General features: G+C 38.3%; 1 protein-coding gene across 11 annotated transcripts in view; it reads left to right on the forward strand.

Annotated features, from left to right (window-relative positions):
• The window catches only part of HIPK3 (homeodomain interacting protein kinase 3), a 93,558-nt gene extending 84,680 nt beyond the window's left edge, over positions 1–8,878 (forward strand). For 6 of the 11 annotated variants that reach the window (XM_023239680.2, XM_019812241.3, XM_045039121.1 and 3 more), the window contains 6 exons: positions 107–169; positions 455–751; positions 1,039–1,179; positions 3,120–3,367; positions 3,915–4,042; positions 4,892–8,878. In XM_023239680.2, the coding sequence (XP_023095448.1) occupies positions 107–169; positions 455–751; positions 1,039–1,179; positions 3,120–3,367; positions 3,915–4,042; positions 4,892–5,368 (1,354 nt within the window). In that variant the 3' untranslated portion in view covers positions 5,369–8,878. The remainder of the gene's footprint in view (positions 1–106; positions 170–454; positions 752–1,038; positions 1,180–3,119; positions 3,368–3,914; positions 4,043–4,891) is intronic. The other 5 variants (XM_023239682.2, XM_023239683.2, XM_023239685.2 and 2 more) reach the window with 3 other exon arrangements.
• The last annotated feature ends 7,202 nt before the right edge of the window (positions 8,879–16,080 follow it).

Raw genomic sequence — 16,080 nt, forward strand, 5'->3', positions numbered from 1 at the left:
AAGTAAATTTTGCATGTTCACTAAAGGGTCACTCTGTTTTATTCAAAATGACCTCTTTGATAGCTTTGTTACAAACACTAAGCCAGCTCCCTTCTCAATTTCTCAGAGGTATTTTGGTAAAACTAATGGAATGGGAGCCAGGAAGAGAGGAAATAAATGCTTTCAGTTGGTAAGATTGTCTTTATTGCCCTTTTGATTTATTATCTACATATAATTTTAGACAATTTTAGACACTCAGATATCACATTTACCAAAAAATGACCATTTTAATGTATGTAAATGCGATCTACACTGGTATTTCTAGAGATAATACTTTGTATTTACAAAACAGTCTATATATGTTAGTATGTTATATACGTGATCTTGAACATTGTTCATTTTAACAAGATATCCTAGAAAAATGTCATGTACATATTTTGATTATAGAAATGACACATGATTCCTTTGATTGCAGGAGTAATTCGTTGCAGAATACGAATGTCCCACATTCAACATTTATTTCTCCAAAGATAGTAAATGGGAAAGACATTGAAGAAGTACGTTGTATAGAAACACAGGACAATCATAACTCAGAAGGAGAAGCAAGAGATTGTTGTGACACCTCTGTCAGGCAGGAGTCTGATTCATCGGTTTCTGACAAGCAGCGGCAAACCATCATCATTGCTGACTCCCCAAGTCCTGCAGTGAGTGTGATTACTATTAGCAGTGACACTGATGAGGAGGAGACATCGCAGAGACACTCACTCAGAGAGTAAGTGCCAAAAGCGGTTTGTGTTTATACTGCATCCTTAAGTATCGGTGGCGCCCTCTGGTGTGGTGAAAAAGAAACTTTCTGGGACTTAACCCTTGTCTGTCAATGTCCTTGGGAGTGTACATCCTGAATAGTAACTAACATGATTATTATAGCATTTCTCCCATATTCATAGCTTTAGATTTTTGTCATTGTAGGTCACATTTAACTGCTTTATATCCTTAATTCATGTAAATTTTGGCTACTTCTCATTTTTGACCCATGTCTTTCCCGTCCCTCTTTGCTAGATGTAAAGATAGTCTAGATTGTGAAGCTTGCCAGAGCACTTTGAATATCGATCGGATGTGTTCACTAAGCAGTCCTGATAGTACTCTGAGCACCAGCTCCTCGGGGCAGTCCAGCCCATCCCCATGCAAGAGACCGAACAGGTAAAGGAATTCCAGGGGGCGTATACCATAGATACTGGGACTGCCAAAAAGCCTGTGATTTCTTTTGTTGTTTATGTTAATACATACCTATTGATTTACCACAGTGGCTTCTTTCTTGGACGTAATTTTTTAACCAGATCACTTGGGTTTTAAGTGATAATTTTCTTTTATTGTTGTAGAACACATCTAAATGAAAAACTGAGGTTCTAATAAGTGATTTTTTTAAATGTTTTTTTTAATTTATTTTTGAGACAGAGACAAAGCGTGACCAGGGGAGGGGCAGAGAGAGAGGGAGACACAGAATCTGAAGCAGGCTCCAGGCTCTGAGCTGTCAGCACAGAGCCTGACGCGGGGCTCGAACTCACAGACTGTGAGATCATGACCTGGGCTGAAGTCGAACACTCAACCAACTGAGCCACCCAGGCGCCCCACTAACAAGTGATTTTTAAAGAATCATTTGTTTCTGAAAGGGCAGAAAGCCATGTCCTCAACTTCAGCTCCATAGGTGACAGTTACTACTTCAATTTGGAATAATAACATAGCAAAATAAACATTTTAGCATTTTAGCAAAGAGTAGCATTTTAGCAAAGTAAACAAGGAATTTTTTGTGTAATAAAGTAATAACCCACTGTCAGTAGAGTATCCAGGAGGATTTTTTTTTTTTTTTTTCCTCATTGGTGATCAATCTGTGTGGCTTTATCCACATTTCCTTTCCTACTCTTTTTTTGGCCAGGGACATGTACTGCCACTAAAGTAGTGAGCTTCTCCTAGCCAGCGTGATGTACTAACACGTTAAGAGAGAAGCCATAAACATCTCTGTGAAATACATTTGATTTCAACTTTTAGAAATTCTTTTTTTTAGTGGAAACAAAATATGAAAAATCTTTAAGTCTTAATTTTATACATTTGTTTTCTCTTTTTTCCTTTGTCAGGAAATATGATAGTGTATACTTTAGAAGACGTAAAGACGTTTTAACACATCTTCTTATGGATTGCTTATAATATGGTTTGGCTGTTGATATATACATACATATCTGTAAATATATACATCCATATAAAAATTATATAAGTGTACAAATAACTATAAATATACATAAATATATATAAAAAGATGCTTCAAATTGCTAAGTATGAAATAAATGCTGTAGGAATTCCAAAGGGAGAGAGATTGTCACGGCCCGATGGGGCCAGGAAGAGAAATATGGGACTCTGGCTAGGCCTTTGGAAAGGTGGGGAAGACCTCTCAGATATGTGGTTAAAAGGACCCAAATTACCACTAAAGGCATGAATCCTAACATTAGCATTTAATCTGAACTATCCAGGTCACATGAATATATGTTTTTACATTTGATTTAAATTATCCAGAACATTGCTTCTTTCGTAGTGTTTTGATGAGATTTCCTGGAGTTTATAAAGTGGAATTTTTTGAACTACTACTAAGAATCAAGTGGGAAGGGAAAGGAGAGAAAATAAAGTGCCAAAATGATGTACCTAAACAGGATAGAATTAGGGTTAACAGTCTGAGTAGAGAATTAATGTGAGAGTCTAGAAAATCTATGAAAAAAATAGTATTGGACAAGGAAGAAGTTGTAATTAGATATGAAATAACTGAATAAGATTCTCAACTTCCTGGAGCCTGGATAGTATTTAACTTAAGATTTAATGTTGAGGGGCGCCTGGGTGGCGCAGTCGGTTAAGCGTCCGACTTCAGCCAGGTCACGATCTCACCGTCCGGGAGTTCGAGCCCCGCGTCGGGCTCTGGGCTGACGGCTCAGAGCCTGGAGCCTGTTTCCGATTCTGTGTCTCCCTCTCTCTCTGCCCCTCCCCCGTTCATGCTCTGTCTCTCTCTGTCCCAAAAATAAATAAAAACGTTGGAAAAAAATTTAAAAAAAAAAAAAAAAAAAAGATTTAATGTTGAAAAACATATTATTCATAAAAAGACTTTCTTGTAGTATGTCAGATGAAGAACAGGAAAGTGGTTGTGATACTGTGGATGGCTCTCCAACATCAGACTCTTCGGGACATGACAGTCCATTTGCAGAGAGGAACTTTGTGGAGGACGCTCGTCAGAACCCGGAACTGGTAACCTCTGCCAACACGGAAACCAAACCAGCTGTTTGTACTGTTGTGGTGCCACCGATGGGACTAGAGAATGGATTAAATGCTGATGAGCATATGGCAAACACAGGTAAACTGAATCTCCCCTTCTCTCCGATTATCCCTTTAAAAAGTCTTAATTTGGGAACGTCAGAGAACAACATTGCCAAAAAATCATCTCTGAATTTCCAACTTGATCCTGCCAAACCTGTTGTACAAAGGAAATCTTTCCTCATATCATTCAGTACTGGAAATCCTGAGACCACGTCTCTCTTTACTTTTAAGGTTGTCGGACCTTAAAATCACTACTGCGTAAAATACCTAAAGACCTTCCTCACTTTTTTTTTTTTTTTTAATTTTTTTCAGCGTTTTTATTTATTTTTGGGACAGAGAGAGACAGAGCATGAACGGGGGAGGGGCAGAGAGAGAGAGGGAGACACAGAATCGGAAACAGGCTCCAGGCTCTGAGCCATCAGCCCAGAGCCCGACGCGGGGCTCGAACTCACGGACCGCGAGATCGTGACCTGGCTGAAGTCGGACGCTTAACCGACTGCGCCACCCAGGTGCCCCAAGACCTTCCTCATTTTTATGTGAGCAAGAAAAAAGCATCAACTGTCTAATATTTTGTTCATTGCCAGATTCTACCTGCCAGCCATTAGTAAAAGGACGATCAGCTCCTGGAAGATTAAACCAGCCTTCCACAGCAGGTAATCGCCAGCAGAAATTGACATCCGCATTCCAGCAACAGCATTTGAATTTCAGTCAGGTATGTTTGTGAATTTGTAAGAGTCTTTGGGATTCAAATTCAGCAGTTTTTCATTTGGAAGGAAAAAAGATTCTGAAACCGCATGCAGTCTTGAAAAATGTTTCCCTTTTCATTAGCCCAAGTGACTAAGGAGTAATTGGCCTACTAATAGGGTATTGAACCAGATTATCCATAAGCCTGAATTTTTCAGAAAGATTAGGCTTTTAGATTCTCTTAAATAATTTTTTAGTGTGTTTGTTGTCTTAGACCTTTCAACTGAAAATGTGCACTGATGGATTGATGGCCGCATTTGTTGTGTTAGTCGTTGGGAATAGTGATGCCTTACTGAGTACTTTACATCTGTTCGGTACTGTGCTCAGCAGTAGTGTTTCATTTTGGAAAAGAACAGATAACAGGTATTGGAGTCAGACCTGCATTCAAATCCTGACTTTGCCAAATACTGCGTATGTTACCTTGGCCAGGTCTCTTCAACAAATCTGGCCCACAGTTAATGGGCATAATAGCTATATTTGTAGGGTTGTTTTGAAATGAAATGATGTCTCATGTAAGGTGTTAGCCTTACATAAAATAAGTGCTCCACAGACGGTAGCTATTAGTAGCGATGCAGGGGGGATAGTGATACTAGTAGCAATATAATGTTATCATAATACGTAGTAATAAATATTAAAGTGTTTAATATTAATGTGTATAACATTGATATTTTACTTTTCTCTATGCTTAGTAGAAGTGGAGATCTGAGGGATCTTCTATGGATTATCAGTTACAGACTATATTGTAATTTCCCTTTATTCCTTTCTTTTTAACTTATAGAATACGTACTCAGTATTTTTTGTCTGTGTTTTTGAATAGGTTCAGCACTTTGGATCTGGGCATCAGGAGTGGAATGGAAACTTCGGACATCGAAGACAGCAAGCTTATATCCCCACTAGCGTTACCAGTAATCCATTCACTCTTTCTCATGGAAGTCCCAATCACACAGCCGTGCATGCCCATCTGGCTGGAAATGCACATCTTGGAGGACAGCCTACTCTACTTCCATACCCATCATCAGCTACCCTCAGTAGTGCTGCACCGGTGGCCCACCTCTTAGCCTCTCCATGTACCTCAAGACCTATGTTACAGCATCCAACTTACAGTATCTCTCATCCCAGTGGCATAGTTCACCAAGTCCCAGTGGGCATAAATCCCCGCCTGTTACCATCCCCAACCATTCATCAGACTCAGTACAAACCAATCTTCCCACCACATTCTTACATTGCAGCATCACCTGCATATACTGGATTTCCATTGAGTCCAACAAAACTCAGCCAGTATCCATATATGTGAAAACTCCAAAAGAGTATATTGAGGAAGCTCAATGATATAAACATTTGATTAAAAATAAAAACATGGTATTTAATAAATATTAGCCATGGCACAAGAAAATTATTTTTGAATCATGTAGACTTGGGTGCAATTTAAACAACTTTGAGCTTTAAAAAAAAAAAAAAAACAAAACTCACTTTTAATGTGTTTTGCACATTTGGTATAACTTGTCTTTGGTCATGTTATCTTCTTATGTAGTAACTCTAGACAGGTGACTTATGGGAGCAGAAGTCCAGTTTTGCTCCTGCTATTTTTTATAAAATTGCCTTCTAACTAGTGCAAGACACATCCACATTTGGGAAGCCATTCTGTGTACAGACTTAGAGCAACAGATGCACATATGTCAGAATTACAGCATACAAGTGAATTGTATTATCTGTGTCTTAGTGTATAAATGTTGGGTCACTTACCTAAGAAATTGAGCTATTGTTCTTTACATTTGCATGTGTCTTTGCATGGGCAAAATGTTGCCTAGACTTTGCTCTTAAATGTTGTTCTAATAATCTCAGCTGCATTGTAAACCGTTCCCACACATAGTGCCTTAAATATTTGAGGTTGTTGATGTTATTACCTATATATAAATGTTGAGGACTGCAGCACTTAAATTCAGATCTACTCTTTAGTTTCCTTTTGATAGAGTAATGTTCATTTTTGGTTTTGTGTGGTATGATTTCAGGTCGTAGCTGTTTTTTCCTTACTAAGAGGGCAGCATGTTTGCTATAGCTGAATTCTGCTGTCTGATTTTTCAGAATGATCTAGCTTCAAGAAAAGCAAGCAGTTAGTAGTGCTTAAGAAAAATTGATTCAGTATCTAATGGATAGTTGATATCTGTCACAACACAGCATTTTATATACTGTTAAGTGAAACTGCAATACAATCTAAGTTTATTTTGGGAGTGTTTGCTGTATAATTGGATTTAATGAAATGTTTAGAGGTGCAGTAGGCATGACTTTGAGTAGATAATGAAAGAAAATGCAAAATGCTTATTGATTCATGATGTGGTTTCATCTTAGCTTGGGCAAACCATGCAGTATTTAATAAATAGTAGCAGAATATTTACTATTGAAGCTTGAAAAGATGTGAGTTCTTTGTGTGCAATCTTTCATTTATGCATGTGAGAGGGTTTTTTGTTTTTGTTTTTTTTTTAATATTTTTACATTGTAGTACTTGTTTTGCTTGTTGGTGGTGTTTGCTTATTTAATACATTCCGTCAGGGACAGAAATTACATGCTTTTTTTTTTCCCCTAGGAAGTGTGTCTTGGGTTTTTCCCTTATTCTTTTCTTTTCTTTTCTTTTTTCTTCTTTTTTTGGTGGTGGTGGTGGTTATGTTTAAATGAAGTTGCTTTTACAGCACCAAAGACTTAATCATCCATTTCCTATATAAAAGGTAGCTACTTTTTTGCATAGACCTCAAGTATATTGTAGTATAGAGGTGGACTTTAAGGAAAGGTATTAAACAGGCTGTGTTTTAGCTTATGGGCAAGTAATAAATTGTATCATTTATCTTGAATGTATCATAGATAAGCTGCTATATAACGATTGCCACTTCAGATAGCTGTGAAATTAGGTGATTAACTAGTTGTTACTTAGCCTTCTAATTTCTGTATAAGTCTAATTACATGAAATAGAAGTTGGGGTTTTGATTTTTTACTTTGCTTTTCTGTTTGGAGTGTCATTGTAACTACTGTATTGTAAATGATGGAAAATAATTGCATATGTTATTTTGGGGTGTGTTATTTGCATCAGTATTTTATCTCTATTAATGTTTGTGCTCATCACTGCATATAAAAAACTTGGATGTATCAATGTAACTTAATTTTTTATTTTCATACTGGCATTGTAGACACTTGAGAAAGCTGTATCTTGCAGGCTTGACTTAACTTTTTTTCCTTAAAAATCTGGAATATAATCTTACAGCATTTACTGGAATAAACAGTACAAAGCATTTGAGTGTAAAAACTCTCCAAATGTTTTGGATTTACAGCATTTCTTTGATGAATGAATTGCATACCACTAGTACAGCTCTAATACAGCGTTGACAATAAGCTAATAATGGATAAACTTTTCTTTACTCCATTAACACAAGCAGTGTTTTATTTAATAATCATCAATGAAATAAATGTGCCTGAAATTGATTTTAAAAATCACAGTATTAGATCATAAAATAAAAACCAGCAGTACATTTTTAGTCACACTGAAAATGAAGGACTTAATTTTCCCCACAAGTTTCAGTGTTTTTAGTAATCAATTCTATGCATTTTATATAAATAGAAATATATATACATATATATATTACACATAAAAAAGAGGAGTAGCCTAAGATTAATTTAAAAGATTATTTACAGATGGCAAATTATGGAGTCACTATTTAAGTAAACTTGCTGCCCTCCACAGCTTATTAATTTTATTTATACGGTCCAGCAGGTCACTGGTATCTGCTCACTTCTTGGAACAGAATCCACACTGGCAGCGCATGGTTCAGAAACCCCGAGTGCAAAGGATCGATTTATGTTTGTACAGTAGGTACAAAACTGGCGCAGTTTTAGTTTCAGTCAGGGCCACGTTTACTACCCTGAAATGTCGGATTTTCTATATTTCAGTTCCAAGACTCTGACAGTCTTGTTAAATAAACAGTAAATGTTTTCGTAATGTAATAGTAAGGTGTGGTAATGGCGTACCCCCAGTTAAGTACTCTGCTCTTAACTGATTCTAATCATGGGTTTTTTAATGTGTTTAAGAATTAAACATTTCAAAATCCTGCCAACGTCTAAATTCAACAAACTGACAAGAATTTGGATGTATACCCTCTTTAAAACCATTTGACGAGTTTTCTTTGGTTTTACTGCTTTCTTAAATAAAACACTGCATGACTTCCAAGTTGCATATTTGCATACTATTTTAACTTGCAAATTTATTATTATTTGTTTTTTTTTTTACCCAATACCCTGATAATTTAGTTTTCTTTTCCTTCAGGGTGTTTAAATATGTTACTGTAGTAGCAAAGCCTTTTCACTTTTTAAAATCTCTACTACTAATTTTAATCTTGGTTTGTGTTAAGTAAAAGTTAAATCATACACTGCAAGGTGTAGGAAGATTTGTTTTAATGAACCCAATGATACAGATTTGATTACTAAGTTTGAACTGTTAACTGTTTAACAATTTTAGACTTGTGGCTTTCTTTCTTTGGTTTTGTTTTTGCTTTTACTTCTATGCTACACTAGTTTGCCATGTAGCAATTGCACTGTGCAATATTACAATAAGGACTGGGAAAATTTTTATGGATGTAATGTCTATTACGGTTTGCGCTAGTATTTCTCTCTAGTTCTCAGTGATTTAAATGTGACCAAGCCTTCTGTACTTTGTCACAAAAAGCGGGTTTTCCAGGTGACTATTTTGGTGAGTGTCAAAATAAGAATTTATGGTGTATTACTGTCGATTCACTTTGAATTAAAATATATATATTGCAGCAAACAGCATGTTGACTTTTTGTCCACCCCAGTCCTGCTTTACGGGGGAGGGAAGGAAAAGGTTAGTGGCGCTCAGGATTTAACCTACATCATCGCATTGAATTCTCAGAACCACCGTGCGATAGGTACTATTGTCTTCACCATTACATAAATGAAGAAATAGGTTCAGAATATCTAGGGGAGTTGTCCAGGGCCCCACTGCTGAGTGGTGAAACTGAGACATGAGCCAGGCTGTCTAACTGTAACCAATCTACTTTCTGCCAGTTCTTTTTAAACTCACGTCTGAGACAGTGTGCCAGAAGTACCGCACCGACAGTATAACCACGGCCCATTTCCCTTTAATCTTATTTCTTTGAATATTTTCTGAGGGAAATATTTCTGTTTAATATGTGTGGGTGAGGGGCGCCTGGGTGGCTCAGTCGGTTGAGCGAACGACTTCGGCTCAGGTCACGATCTCGCGGTCCGTGGGTTTGAGCCCCGCGTCGGGCTCTGTGCTGACAGCTCAGAGCCTGGAGCCTGTTTCAGGTTCTGTGCCTCCCTCTCTCTCTGACCCTCCCCCGTTCATGCTCTGTCTCTCTCTGCCTGAAAAATAAATAAACGTTAAAAAAAAATTAAAAATATGTGTGGGTGAAGAATAGGGAATTCACATGGATTTCTAAGATGTACAACATGAGACTTCAAAAGAATGTAGTTGTCGTAGGCCACTTTACATTATGTCCTCAAATACTGTCTTATACTGTAAGGATTAAATTTCGGGGGAGCATCAGTAGGAGAGGTTTGTGGGGAGCATTCTACCAGAGCACACTGAGAACTCATATTCTCAATCTTTCAACAAATCTTTAATTGACATATAACATATATGCATTTTGGTGTCTGGTGTTTTTTTTGTCTTGACATTTAAAAAAATTTTTTTTCTTTTTTTGAAGTGTGTTTATTTTGAGAGAGAAAGCAAGCAGGGGAGGGGCAAAGAGAGAGGGAGAGAGAGAGAATCCCAAGCTGACCTTGTGGAGCCTGACGCAGGGCTCAAACTCACGGACTGGGAGATCATGACCCGAAACCAAGACCTGACCCGAAACCAAGAGTCAGATACATCCATATCGTGGATAGCAGTGGCTCCTTCATTCCCATTGCTGTATAGTATTCTTTTGTGTGCTTATATAGCAATTTGATGATGTTTTTGTTCATATCTTTTGGAAAACACATGTATGCATTTCCTTTGGGTATATATGTGGGTTTGGCGCTGAGTCATAGGGTGTACATATGTTCCACATTATCAGATACTGCAAACAATATTCCAAAGTGGTTAAGTTCAATTTACATTCAATAGCAGTAATATGAGAGTTCCAGTTACTTCGTGTCCTCACACATTATATATATATTTTTTCTTTCATTTTAGTCATTCTTGGGGGTGTGAGTTGTTCAAAGTAATGTAAAGATTTCCATTTAGCCCAAGGCACTCATCCTACAAAGAGATGAGATCCAGAGTTTGCAATTTATGTGAGAGTAGAGTTATGGGCTTCTTGAGAACACAAGTTTCCCCACCGAAAGTAGAGCATTTCATAAGCCAAAATGGTGTAAAGAAGCAATTGCCATTAATTTTTATGGAAAAAGATCTGAGCTTTCCCAGATCCAAAAACCAAACTCTTTAGGTTTTTTTCTGATACCCTAGGACACGCATATACGCATATACGTAAGTAAGTAGAGCTAAAGCATGAATGTTTCCAGACCGAGTCCAAATCTATGGCTACTTGATGCTGAGATGTGCTGAGTGTAGTTCCGCGGGAAGGAGCTTGGTGGGGCCACTCTCACTGCTGGCGACGCGCTGCCTGCCCTCTATAACGAACCGTTCACCGCAACACAAACCGTGCTGAATGCTGTTTTGGCTTTTTGCCTCTTTGTGAAAATTGAAATCCTCTTCACATTTCTTTTGGTTAGCCTGAAAGGTGCAGTGGTGTAATGCAAACATTTAAAAAATGGGGGATACCTGTACTAAAAGTACTGAGCCATTTAAAATGGATCAAAAGATATTTTTAAAAAAATGTTTTCTGAAGAGATGAAGAAAGGTCTTTGAGCAACATGAGTAAAACATTGTCAGTGCTTAGCACAGTGCCTCACATGTAGTAGATAAGAGTCATTCAACAATATTTATGAAGCATCTACCATGTTTCAAGCACTATGTACTAGGCATGTATCAGTGGACAAGACAGAAGCTTCTCTCTCTCTCTCATCCCTTTTGTGGGAGGGAAAGATCTAAAAGTTCCAATCGGGTAAGTGGGATAAAGAAAACAGAGTATACTGTGACTGGAGGGGGGGATGTCAGAATGCCACAGTGAGAAAATGACATTTGGGTTGTGACAAGGAGGATGCTAGTCAGCTATGCAGGGAAGGGGTATCTGGTGGAGGCAGCAGCAAGTGCAAAGGTCCTCAGTCAGAAATGAGCTTTTAATATGGGCAAACCAAAACATGCCCGTGAGGCTAGAGAGTAAGTGTGCAGTTGTGAACAGAAGCTAGAAGATCGAACTAGAGGGTGGGCATGGAGGCCTTTGCCAAACGAAGGAATCTAGATTTAATGTCCTGCATTATGAGATGCCTTGGGGGGGATTTTAAGCAGGCAGCCGTGCAGGGACAGAGCGGAAGCTGGAAGACCAGAGAGGAGGTTGTTGAAATAGTTCAGATGAGAGATAATAGATACCAGTCCTTTGTCAAGACATTTGTATCACAAATGTTTTCTCCCAGGTTGTGACTTGTCCTTTCATTTTCTTCACAGGATGTTTGCAAGAGCAAAGGTTTTGAATTTTGATAAAGTCCCATTTATCAGTATATTCTTTTATGGTTTGTGCTTTTGTGTCTTAAGTTTTTACCTGTCCTAAAGTTGCAAAGACTTTTCTTCTTTGTTTCTGCCAGAAGGTTTATGGTTTGTCAGGTCTGTGATTCATTTCATGTTAATTTTTGTGTCAACTTTTTATTTTAATGGCATTATTTTATCCTCTTGAGACTATGTATTTCTCTAATTAGAAGGATGGTCATTTGATTTTTTTTATCTTTATTTTTGAGAGAGAGACAGAGCGTGAGCAGAGGAGGAGCAGAGAGAAAGGGAGACACACAATCTGCAGCAGGCTCCAGGCTCTGAGCTGTGAGCACAGAGCCTGACGTGGGGCTCGAACCCACGAACTGCGAGATCATGACCTGAGCTGAAGTTGGACACTCAGCCGACTGAGCCACCCAGGCGCCCCAGAAGTATGGTCATTTGAAATAGAAAAAATAAGATGTTAATGTTTCATATTTTCCATCACAAGAATAACTAATACATTATTATACTTGGGAAATGCAGAAAAAGCAGATTTTTAAAAATTCATTGATTGGGGCGCCTGGGTGGCGCAGTCGGTTAAGCGTCCGACTTCAGCCAGGTCACGATCTCACGGTCCGCAAGTTCGAGCCCCATGTCAGGCTCTGGGCTGATGGCTCGGAGCCTGGAGCCTGTTTCCGATTCTGTGTCTCCCTCTCTCTCTGCCCGTCCCCCGTTCATGCTCTGTCTCTCTCTGTCCCAAAAATAAATAAACATTGAAGAAAAAATTAAAAAAAAAATAAAAATTCATTGAAATGTAAGTGTTCAGATAGTTAGAATAATGTAAGCAATTTTAGATTTTTCTATTTCAACTTGTAATATGAGCACCTTGCATGTTTTACAGTTTCAGAAATATTTCGAATGCCAAAACATGAAATTTAGAGGTGATCAACTGTGTTCTAATCATTGCTTGTTTCCTCAGTGACTAAGGAGAATCCAAAGAATTCACTTTTTTTTTCTTAGCACATCAAAGTTTCATACTATTTTCGGCAAGTTTTTAATTTAAGAAAATATAAACAGGAAAAAAAAAATAGTAGTGCAAGGAACACACATATAACCTTAACCTGGATTCATCGGTTGTTAACATTTACCGTGTTAGCTTCATCTCTACTTACATGTAATTTTATTTTTTTCTTTATTATTTTTTTTAATATATGAAATTTATTGTCAAATTGGTTTCCATACAACACCCAGTACTCATCCCAACAGGTGCCCTCCTCAATACCCATCACCTACCCTCCCCTCCCTCCCACCCCCCATCAGCCCTCAGTTTGTTCTCAGTTTTTAAGAGTCTCTTATGCCTTGGCTCTCTCCCACTCTAACCTCTTTTTTTTTTTTTCCTTCCCCTCCCCCATGGGTTCCTGTTAAGTTTCTCAGGATCCACATAAGAGTGAACACATACGGTATCTGTCTTTCTCCGTATGGCTTATTTCACTTAGCATCACACTCTCCAGTTCCATCTATGTTGCTACAAAGGGCCATATTTCATTCCTTCTCATTGCCACGTAGTACTCATATAAACCACAATTTCTTTATCCATTCATCAGTTGATGGACATTTAGGCTCTTTCCATAATTTGGCTATTGTTGAGAGTGCTGCTATAAACGTTGGGGTACAAGTGCCCCTATGCATCAGTACTCCTGTATCCCTTGGGTAAATTCCTAGCAGTGCTACTGCTGGGTCATAGGGTAGGTCTATTTTTAATTTTTTGAGGAACCCCCACACTGTTTTCCAGAGTGGCTGTACCAGTTTGCATTCCCACCAAGAATGTAAGAGGGTTCCTGTTTCTCCACATCCTCTCCAGCATCTATAGTCTCTTGTTTACATGTAATTTTAAAATTGAACCTTTTGTGGACAATCATGGCCCCTAAATACTTAAGCGTGCATCTGTAATGTTACTGTTTCATATTTTTCCATCATAAGAATAATTAATACATTATTATAGTATACTTGGGAAATGCATGGGGCGCCTGGGTGGCGCAGTTGGTTAAGCGTCCGACTTCAGCCAGGTCACGATCTCGCGGTCCGTGAGTTCGAGCCCCGCGTCAGGCTCTGGGCTGATGGCTCGGAGCCTGGAGCCTGTTTCCGATTCTGTGTCTCCCTCTCTCTCTGCCCGTCCCCCGTTCATGCTCTGTCTCTCTCTGTCCCAAAAATAAAAAATAAAAAAAAAGAGGAAATGCAGAAAAACAGATTTTCAACTAACCACAAAGCTTTATGACATCCAGCAAAATTAACAATTTTATAGCATCTAATTTTTATTCCATATTCAGATTTGCACAATTGTTTCAAGAATGTCTTTTATAGCTATTCCCCTCTCCCCCCAACTCCAGAAACCAATCGAGATTCACCCATTGCATTTGGTTATGACATGTGTCTTTGACTACTTTTAATTCAGAACAGTCCGTTACCTTTTTTTAATGACATCTTTGAAGAATTTAGCCTAGAATGTCCTATATTCTGAATTTGTCTGTTTCTTCATAACTGGCTCCTCTCTATATATTTTTCATAAAGTACAAGTTGAGTCTAATGGCTTGATTAGTTTTAATGTTTGTTCATTTGCAAGAACTATAGGAGATGTGTCCTTATTGCATCTTGTCAGGAAGCACGTAATTTCAGGTTGTCCATTATCAATAATGGCACTGGGATAAAGAGGTTGGTAGCACACCTCTCCATTGTTATCTGTGGGTTGGTACTATGGCAGTATCAGTAACATGTGATTCAGTGGCTTTAGCGTCCATTGATGTTTGTTGTCTGAATCAGTTATTACATTGGGGGTTTCAATTCTGTCATTCCTCCTACATTCATTACCTGGCATCATTCATCATTCTGTAAAGAAAGGCTTTCTGGCTTTCTCCATTAGCTTGTTTGCATCCCCCTGCCCCCCTCCCATCATTATGGATTCATGGATTTTGCTTTATTCAGTAAATTAATTTGCTGAATCCCTTTGACATCACTGCACCAGTCTCCATGTTTCCTTGTTCTCTGGCCCAATAAGGTGTCTTGGGCTCACCTTGTATTTTTCCTGCCTTGGATCTGGAATTGGCCATTTCTCCAAAGAGCCCAGGTTTCAAACAACCCAGTCTGAATAATGTTTATGTCCTACACATAAGTAATTCCTTTCTTTTTTGGAGTGCTGTTCATATATGGTGCCATGGGTGTTGCTGACCAAGATCAGTTCCTACTCGTAGTTTAGCTTTCATCCTGTATCTCCATCACTCAAGCTCAAATCTGAGTCTTCTTTCTGAGGAGAGATGCCCACCTCCTTTAGCTATCTTGTGACTATTCCTGATTGTGACTCCCTCCTGGCCTTGTGCATTGATTGCAGACGGTAATTCAAAGCCAGCATAAATGAGGAGAAGAATGAGTGACAATTTTAGAGGGCATGCATGAAAGAAAATTCATCTAATAAATGCTGTGTTTATGGCTGTTTCCCCAATAGTTAGCACCTGTGACAATGAATGTGGAATAAATGTGGACCGTAGGGTTTGAGGGCATTATTTAGTAAATCTTAGTAATATTTGCACTGTGTTCACCATGCTGACTTGACTTGAACCAGGAGATAAAGTGAGAGCAGGAATTGTGCTGCCTCATCACCAAAGTCTCTTATGCTTGCTTTTGTCATCATATTTCTTATGATTTCTTGTCTGCTTTTCCCACTAACTAAACTCAACACATTTTTATCTTGTATACTCTGTATCTTTGGTACTTATGATGTGTGTGCTTGGCCATAGTAAGCACTAAAACATTTGCAAAATAAATGAATGAAATCAACAAATATTTGTTGAATAGAATTTAGGAGGCTCAAATTTTATCATCTGCCTTGGTGCTAATTAGGTGGTAAGAATTTGAACAAGTTTGGGCTTCAGTTTATTCACTGGCAAATTGCGAGAGTTGAGGGGTGCAAACTAAAACAGCGAGGGTTGGGCAGATGACCTAAGTATATGAATTAGACAGAGAGGAGACTGTGGCACAGTGGAGAGTCAAGCCCTGTCCACAGGGAGTGGGAAATGCATGCACGATGGCAGACCCAATGAGTACCAACTTTATTGTTTTGAGAAAACAGATGAATGTTGATGAAATACTGGCAACTAATTAAAAGTTAAAAATTTTTTTCATTTTAAATACCAATGGTCTGTAGGCCAGAGTTTGTGTGTAACCAGTCTGCTGGAATATTCTTTGAGTTTCCTTTCTGTTTTGACGTTGAATAATTCTCATTACAATGTTGCTATATTGTGGTATGGCCAGCAGGGGGAGAAAGCATTCCCTAATGTTTCTCTCAAGTTTGGTCCTATAACTATAATGAAAATAACAAAGCAGAAATAGGGGCAGGGTTGGCTCTGTCCTATGAACATTGATAATAC

The sequence above is a fragment of the Felis catus genome, chromosome D1, assembly GCF_018350175.1.
Source record: "Felis catus isolate Fca126 chromosome D1, F.catus_Fca126_mat1.0, whole genome shotgun sequence".
NCBI lineage: Eukaryota > Metazoa > Chordata > Mammalia > Carnivora > Felidae > Felis > Felis catus.